The 9,540-nt window shown below is 40.9% G+C and overlaps 1 protein-coding gene across 1 annotated transcript; it reads right to left on the bottom strand.

Annotated features, from left to right (window-relative positions):
* Window positions 1-253: 253 nt before the first annotated feature.
* Window positions 254-2,402, bottom strand: LOC130092586 (putative nuclease HARBI1). The gene is made up of 3 exons (XM_056260487.1): window positions 2,307-2,402; window positions 594-1,424; window positions 254-457 (listed from the first exon to the last, which is right to left on the bottom strand). Exons 1-3 carry the CDS (start codon window positions 2,400-2,402, stop codon window positions 254-256), a joined length of 1,131 nt encoding a protein of 376 aa, XP_056116462.1.
* Window positions 2,403-9,540: the final 7,138 nt, after the last annotated feature.

The raw sequence follows: 9,540 nt of genomic DNA, 5'->3' as shown, positions 1-9,540 counted from the left end.
AAAGTCAATTAAATTGAACTGGTTTTGTCTTTGCCCCTTAATTATTTAACAATATTGAACAATATTTTCACCCTTATTTACGTTTTGTGATTAGGTATTCTAAGCTCTACAAAAAACATTAATTTCATTTTTGTTACATACATTTTTTTTATTTAAACATTTCTATATTGACAACTATATACATGAAGCAGCAAATTCATTTAAACAACATTCTCATATCTACAACTATATACAACAACTTAAACATTTACAACTATATACAAAAGTAGTCATGATCAAGAGGTGCCTCGTGGAGTGCAGACACCTCGTTGGTCAGCGCAGCCCGCCAAGCAGCTCCACTCCGGCTCTCCCCTCCATCAAGCTCCACAGGTGGCTGGTTGTCCTCCTCCACAACCTCTTCCAGCACACCCCCGACACCAACACAAATGTTGTGCAAAATCACACATGCCGTCACCACCTGTGCACAAGGCAGAGCAAAAGGATACAGAAGATAGTGTGACTTTAGCAGTTGTTAAGCATTGAGTGTTATTTTGAGTAGGATACTATGATTTGATTAAGAAATTCACTACAGAAATATTGCAATGATTTATTACCTTAGGGACAAACAGTGTATGTACTTCAAGTGCTTCTAAAAAGATGCACCTGAAGCGGGTTTTCATCATTCCAAATGCACGCTCAATGATTGTGCGACCTTTGGAATGATGGTAGTTGAACCTTTGCTCTGCCATGCCTCTCACTGGCCTCTTATATGGTGTGATAAGGGCCAGGGGTTCCTGTAGACATGGGTAGCCACCATCAGCTAGGAGAAAATACCCAGGCGGAGGGTAAGTCCCCCTTGTGTAGATGGGGCTGTTCTTGATGATGCGTGCATCATGCACACTTCCTGGGTAACCCACAAAGATGTCAATAAAGCGACCCTGATGGTCACAGACTGCCTGGAGCACCACTGAAGGGAAAAGCTTTCTGTTGTTATAATCGTGACCATCAGGGCCGCCGGGACATTTTATTCTTATATGGCAGCCGTCTACTGCCCCTGCTGCCTTGCCAAATGCTTGGTGATTAGCCAAGCGAGCAAAACCACCACCAACCACTTGGAGCTCCTCCTGTGTGCGGGGGAAGTGGACGAATTGGGGGAGCACAGCCACCACCTCATCCACCATCCTGTGGACAACCCTGTGCACTGTTGGAAGTGGCATGCTAAAGACCCTGGAGACAACTCTGTAGGCTGAACCGGTGGCCAGCCAGAACAGGAACACGAGTGTCTCCAGGGTCGGGCCCCATCCATGCTGCCTGTCTGTCTTCAGGGCCACCATCAGCTGCTGCATGGCCTCTCTGCCCAGCCTGAAGTCTGGCCGAGTGTCCTCCCCTCCGTAATACCGCTGCAGTACAGGCACTGTGGCATTGATGGAACAGTAGTGCCGAGCCTGTACAACATAAAGAAGAGAGGAAGGTTTAAGTATAATTTCAGTTTTGCCATTTATTTAATGTTTGTTAAACTATTAAACATATCGGCTCAACTGATTTGCAGAGGGGGATTTAAAGCTGTTCCCTTTTACTGGTAATTCTGTTGATCACATATTTTACCATTGCATGCGTTTTAACAGCTAGAATGTTGCTATAGACACAGTTCTGTTCACTCAGGCAATAGAATCGTTTTTAAATCAATAAACTCCTTTATAAATCAATATTTGACAAAATAAGGATTTAAAAAGGATTTTATTGATTTAAATCAATAAATTTGATTTATTGCCTCGCTATACATTATCCCTTACTTTATTTAATTTTTTTCTATGAGGGCTGACAAGACAAAATAAGGACTGTCAAGTGTGTTTAAACAGTGCAGGTCAATTTGACCCACATTTTACCATTGCATGTGTTTTAACAGCTAGAATGTTGCTATGGATGGACACAGTTCTGTTCACTCAGGCGATATAATCGTTTTTAAATCAACAAACTCCTTTATAAATCAATATTTGTTTCAAATGGTTGATTTATTTGGTAGGTAGCCATGTAATAAGCGGGATAATGTATAGCGAGGCGGTTGTTATCGAATACAAACCCTTCAGGCTGATTCAAGACCCCTCCGCGTCCCGGAGTTCGCGGGGTTGTATCCGCGGTGTTTATTCTATAACAACCGCCTCGCTATACATTATCCCTTACTTAATCAAATTTATTTATTTATATGAGGGCTGATCAGACAAAATAAGGACTGTCAAGTGTGTTTAAACAGTGCGGGTCAATTTGACCGATAACATAATGGATGTAATTATTTTTAAATTAATGATAGGATCATTAACGTTACTTACCATCCCACGTCTTTGACGGCAGAGGTGGCGACAAATAAACTTTCTCCTCCTGCGAGCCTGACGCCGATACCACTCCATCTCCATCTCCATCTCCATATAAGCAAAAATGCTGTACAGCATCCAAATCAAAAATATCTTCTCCATTTTTAAAGCAAGCGCCGAAAGCGGACCTTTTCAGTGACGTAATGACGCAACGACGTGCACTTGCTAGCCTGTTCCATTACGTGTTCTCCGAATGCTAAAGAGGAGCCTCGCCTAGCCTCTGAAGGAAGTGACTTGGAAGGACCAATCCTACCAAGGAAGTATCCTTGACATTGAGAAACACCTAAGGTTCTAAACACAACTTCTTGTCCTGATTCAACAGTTTTTGATGTGTAAATTTAAGAATAGTATCCATCTTTATTAATTAACTTCTTACCGAGTGGAAAATCGCAATGGACCTTGGGATCGCCCCATTCAGTGACGTAAAGCGTTATTAATTTAGAGGATTTAATAAATATTTATATTAAATTATTTATTAAGTTAAATAAATATAACTTTGATTAATTGAACACAGTCGTAGCATATTATATATATTTATTAACATCAACACACCTCCGATAAAAATACGTTATCCAGCATGCTCTAGTTAAAGCAGTGTACCTATGTACTAGTACCAATGACAAAAAAAACACTTAAGGATGCTTAATTGTACACGCTATGGAGTGTTGTTAAACTCCTCTCTGTTGCATTCCGTGGACATGATGAACAGAGCCAGAGTAAAAATCAGGGAAACTTCCTTAAGTGCAAGAAACTTCTCGCACAGTTTGACCCATTTCTACAGCAGTACAATGCTCCATCCCATGCTACCTACCTGTCTCACTCATCGAAAAATGAAATGATTGCATGTATTTCAGAAGAGGTCAGAAAGCATCATAAAAGAAATGAGAAATTCAAAGATGTATGCTCTGATGGCAGATGAGGCACGGGACAGGCACTCTGAACAACTGGCAGTATGTGCGCGTTACGTCTGAGGGCAGAATCAAGGAAAATTTCCTTGGTTTCAGCAAACTGTTTGGTTTAGATGCACAATTTCAGAGAACGTCATCCAGAAGCAGTGTACCTTCACTGCTATGCACATTAATTAAATATTGTGCTGTGCCATGCATGCAAGGCAATACCAGAAGCCTCCAACTTTTTTGATTAACTGGAAAGCCTTTATTCATTTTTCAGTGCATCTCTAAATAATCACCAAAAGTTTACTGATGTTCAAAAACAGCTTGGACTACAATCATCTGAGCTGGTACAGCTGTCAACAACACGTTGGGCATGTCAGGTGAAGTCTGTGAGTGCTGTAATTGACAATTTCTGTGCTAATCTGCAATGTCTTGACAAAATTTCAACACCAATGGCTGTAGGCCTACGGTCAAAACTCAGCAACTTTAACAGTGTCTACATGCTGCTGATGTTTCATAGACTTCTATCCATCACTGAAGGCCTCCACAAATTCCTGCAGAGGGAAACCGTAGACCTGGGTCAAGCAGTTCAATACAAAACAGCAGTCTACGACTCTCTTAACCCTTCAAAGTCGACTGACACTCTAGAGCGTCAAAGTGTGCACCCCTGACATATCTATTAATAGCTTCGGAATGGATTAAGGTATTAACTTACTTCTTTTTCTATGAAAAAGCTGACATTCGTCTGCGTAATAATGAGTAGACTGTGTTGACTTCCGCGAATGATAAGCGGAATGATAAGAATTTTACCACAAAACAGAAATGGTACTTTACCCTATCTAATGATATAAAATACTGTTGGTGTGTGAACCATTCACAGACCAATATAAAACAAAAAATAACATTGTCAGTTGTCCTAGGAACGTAAAAAGGGGGAGGGATTTGGAATAAATCCCACGTGGGATTCCTACAATTTTTGCGTCTTCCCAGACAACCTTTTATATACGGTCTTTGGACACAACACATTTGGATTGCTTTGGAGATACACGTATTTGTACTGGTCAGATTGTATAGAGTTCAAACTTAGATTCTTTTCAAAGAAAATCAACATGGCCAAAAACGAAGATTCACTTCCGAGCAAGCTGCTGAAATTATTTTTGCCGAAATGAGATTGCAGTTTTGGGCACATGTAGTCCATCTTCATTTATAAGCTATTTAGTTTACTTTGCTTGTCTATTTTATTGTAATGTTTTATAGGGAAATTTTATTGTAGCTTTTCAGAAATAATGGTGCAGTAAGCCTTATCTAAGGCCTGTACTATTTGTCTACATAAAGCTAAAATGGGGAGGGGGTTGGGATTTTCATTGCCTTTTGTGTAGCTGTGTTGGGAATAATCACACCTTCAGGAAGGTGAAGTGGGGAGGGGGTTTGGTTTAGACATTGTATTTACTTTGTGCATATAATACTATGATGATGGCTCCAGTAATAATTTTGTAGTTAGAAGTTCTATGACTCTTTACTTAATGTAAAAAATACACACATGATGATGAATAGCTAATCTTTATTTAACACATTGTAATAAAGGCTGTAAAACTTTTGATATGTGGGAATTTTAAACTAATTACAAAATCTGTGTGTTTTAGTCTAAATCAGGAAACCCCAGAGCAGCCAAGTACATCATCTGCTGAACTCAGGACTCCGACCGCTCGCCCTCTTCCACACAGCACCGCTTCTGCTCCTCCTGCAGCCTCTGAGAACCCCTACCTTGAGGTTGCGTCATAGGGGAAGGATGCCCTCTGTGTCACAGAGTCAGTTTGGCTCCCCAGTAAGAAGCGGCCAGTCACTGTCAGATGTCCAGCACGACCGGACCAGCCGGAACAAGCATGGAAGACAGAAAAGGATCCTGATGTGGCCCCCATTCCACAAAGGTTTTGCCCCAGACTGGAACCTGGAGTGCAATTGGACACGTCTGTAGAGCAAAGCCCCCTCGGCATTTTCAAGCCCTTTTTTAGTGCTGATTCAATCAGGACATTGTGTGCCAACACAAACAAGCTGGCAGAGAGAAACATTGCTGCTGGGAAAAAGTACAAGTGGACCACCATCAACCCTGCCGAGATTTTCAAATTCATTGGATTAGTTTTGTACATGGGAGTTCTAAAGCTGCCAGCAGTAAATGACTATTGGAAGACAAAATAGAGAAAATAGTTTTTTTCTGTGAATTTTCCGAACACGGTCATGACACGGGATAGGTTCCGTACCATATCTTGGAATATCCATATGAGTGACCCAGAGCAAGATGTTGTAAATGACAGAAAGAAGCAGACCCAGCCAGATGAGTATGACACACTCTTTCGTTTGAAGCCACTGATGACTGAGATAAAGGCCGTCTGTCAGTCTGCCTACCATCCCAGGAAGCAGCTTTCCATTGATGAGAGGATGGTGGCCACCAAGGCAAGAACTGGGATGACCCAGTACATGAAAGCCAAACCCACCAAGAGGGGTATAAAGCTGTTTGTTCTGGCAGACTCCAGCAATGGCTATACCTGTGACTTCAACAAATACACAGGTAAAAGCAGGTTGGCCTCTGGGCTAGCGCTCTCATTTGACTCTGTGGTGGAATTGATGAGGCCATATTTCCTAGGAAGTGGTTATCACCTCTACTGTGATCATTTCTACACCAGCCCAAAACTCTTCAGGCACCTGCTTTCCCTCAATTTTGGAGCCTGAAGTACCATACGTGAAGGGAGGAAGGAGGCTCCAAAACCAAAAATAAATAAACTGACCAAGAAATCCCCCAAAGATCTCTCAGGTGGATAAGAGAAGATAACCTTGTCTTCACCAAGTGGATGGACAACAGGGAGGTGGCAATGTGCAGCAGTGTCCATGTTGCTTATGATGGGGACACTGTCAAGAGGAAGCAGAAAAATATGGATGAATCTTGGGAGACAACAAACATACCAGTACCAAAACCTATTGTGGATTACAACATGTACATGGGGGTAGTGGACTTATCAGACCAGCTGATACAGTACTACTCAGTTCATCACACAACCAGAAGATGGTACAGAACCATGTTCTTTCATTTTATTGACATTGCTGTGACCAATGGCTTTATAATGTACAAAGAAATACAAAAGCTGAGGAACACAGCAGCCACCCAGCTCATCACCCACAGGGCCTACATGGAGCAGCTTGTGGCTGCAGGGCTCCAGACTAACTTCTCCACTGGTTGCACTGGTGCTACCAACTTTCTCAGTTGGTCGCACCTTTTTTTTTGCTATATGCCATGGGATTAATCAATGCATGTTGATGAATAGTGGTTTTAATGGAGCAAGGCTAGCAAAGGCTTTCTGAGTTGTAGCATAAATACCTGTAATATATTATATAAAAACACATGTAATATATGATAATTATCATTTTAATGGATTTTGGACAGTAATTTTAATCTGTAATTTTAAGCATTTAACATTTGAATTATCACTAAAAAATGCTGGGTTGTTTCAACCCAAATTTGGCTCTAATATGGACAACCCCAAATGTTGGGTTAAAAATGTAATAAAACATTTTTACAGTTGAAAGTGAAAGTTGGGTTAAAATTAAAATTTTAACCCAACATTTGGGTGTTTCCATATTTGACCCAAATTTGAGTTTAAACAACCCAGCATTGTTTAGAGTGTATACAATCTGTCTATTTACATTTGAATTATATTATATCTATCTGTCTGTCTGTCTATTATCATCTTTCTATCAGCATCATCTTTCTATCTTTTAAAAATCATTAAACATTCAAATGTATGCATTACATTTTAAAAGATTAGAGTAATATAATATGCTGATACAGATTTTCCGTTATCAAAGTTTATAGTTGTAACAAAAATCTGAAATCTCACACTCCTTGCCTTCTGCATTTTATAATCATTTCCTTTTCCTCTGTGGAGCGATTACTCTCATCTAACCGCTGAAAAGACGTTGGAAGGGGCTCGGTGTTCCGTGAGACCTTTTAATTTTTATATGCCTTAATTCCTGAATTCATAATTGGCGCGTTTCACCATCAGTGTGCATTGCGCGTGACGTCTACGTTCGTCAATAAATAAACTGCACGTGTCTTGCGGAAGAACACTGTAGCCGGAGCTACTTCTCTCCGTTAATGTCTATGGCGAGTCACGCAGGCACTGGGCAACTCCGCAGCCGAGCCGAGCCCGGGATAAAATAGTCAGAATATAAACACTTATTATAGGCGTACCGTAGTGATTCAGGATAAGTCAAAAACACAGTTTGTAAAATGGATTCATGATGTACTCGTTCATTTTGAACATAAGTTACGTTACGGACTGCAGCAGCTGATACAACGGCGTTCTGTTGCGCGAGCGTCCACTCGCACAAATGCGACCACATACAATTTTAACTCGCACATTCTCAAAAAACGGTCGCATATGCGACCAATTTGGTCGCAGTCTGGAACCCTGGGCTGAGCTGTGGGGTGTCACAGTCAGGGCAGTGCCTGTACAGAGGAGAACTGGGCATACACCTGTGCCAATCTCAAAACCAATTGCAAGGCTGAGGTGTGAGAAATATAAGGCAGATGGGGTCCCAAGAAAAGACACTTCATGGAAATGCAATGAGTGCCACTCTGCCTACAGCCAGAGCGTAACTGCTTTCACATGTGGCACAACATGTAAGAATAATGTTGAAAGACTGATGTGCAAATACAGTGTACAGTTGCAACCATCTAGATGTTGTTTTTGGATGTGTTTGGTAAACTTTTATTTAAGGTTTACAATACAAATACAAATAGAACAACTTGTTCTTAAAACAAAACTAGATCTCTTTTATATTGAATTTTTTATATTTTCTTTGTACTGTTTTCAGTTCTCCTTCTCCTTTTCATTCTCCTACTTTTGCGTTCATTTGATTGAATATGGTTTCTGAAATCGGATAGGCTAGATCGAAAAATAGGTAATTTTAAAGCTTGTTAATGATTTTAATTAACCTGACTTTGTCATACTCATATTCTAGTCAGAATGTGAGTCTGATACTGCTCCATAGGGATTATGATTATGAGGCGTGTCTTAACCCTCTGGGGACCAAGGGTTTTTTGGGGCCCTTGGGATGTTTTGACATGCACTGACATTTGTGCTTTTTTCAGTTATTTATAAACATGTTAATGGCACAGGTGTAAATTCACTCTATATAGCACAAACAGGGCTACCATAATCTGTGAGCAACATGTATGTACATGTTTGTATTTTTGAGAGAATATTATTTATGCATGGTTATTGAAAAACCTAAAAATAAAAGTTTCTGAAATAAGGCCACAAAACACATATTGATTATTTCTTCACAAGACTTTTGAAAAAACATAGTCTAGATAGAATATTTGCTCCAAAACTATGTGAGAATCATCCTGACTACTCATTCAGATAAGTCAATAAAGTCTTTTAGAATGTGTATGACGTGTTTTGTTTGAGAAAGCTTTATGCGAGGAGGCGTGATCTCTCATTAATATGTATGGCATTTCACACCTGAGAAAGACAAAGACCCTCCCATAATGGCCCTATTAGGTGCTATCAGGCCCCATTACGAGGAGCCTTGCACAAAGAATGAGGAGATTTAAAAAAGAATGGCTTTTAGATTGTTTGGATTTATTTACAACACAACATAATCCAAAGATACACAACAAAGGACAAAAAAGCACATTAGTAAACCATCGATCTAAAGACAGAGGCTTGCACAGTCACACAGCATGGTCCCATTCCTGAAACATAGTACATACCTGTCATTTCCAAGGTGTTTGATTTTTCATTACAGTCTCCTGTGAATGGCATTTTGTCCCTGTAAAAAAATAAATAGGCAGAACAGAATTTGAATAAACAAAAAGATTCTCCGCCCGGTCCTCCACCAGGGAACAGCAGCTGACTCTGGGTCGCCTGTCTCAGGGCTGCTGAGACAGGTGGCACAGTCTTCCTGCGAAAGCTTGACGTCACAATAGAGCTGGCTGTGACACTTTTTTTTTTTTTTCAGGGGACTGACACCTTTGGCGACAAACAGACTGAGGGGAAGCCCACGAGTGACTCTGGTAGCACATCGGAACAAGCTCTGATCCTTCCCTGGAGCCCCAAATGAAATGCTTAGTCCCTCATGAGAGGACCAGTAATCCCATCCGAAAGCTGCCAGGCATGCGAGACAGTGAACGTGGCTGTCAAACTCGACGGCACACGGCACGCTGAGCGCTCAATCCCTCATGAGAAAGGCAAGACGAACAACGTGCCCACGTGGTCATGCTCACATGAGAGCATAAA

The sequence above is a fragment of the Rhinichthys klamathensis genome, unplaced genomic scaffold, assembly GCF_029890125.1.
Source record: "Rhinichthys klamathensis goyatoka isolate OS25496 unplaced genomic scaffold, OSU_Roscu_1.1 h1tg000176l_1, whole genome shotgun sequence".
Lineage (NCBI taxonomy): Eukaryota > Metazoa > Chordata > Actinopteri > Cypriniformes > Leuciscidae > Rhinichthys > Rhinichthys klamathensis.
The sequence above is the reverse complement of the archived record's forward strand: the minus strand, read 5'-3'. Positions and strand labels throughout refer to the sequence as shown.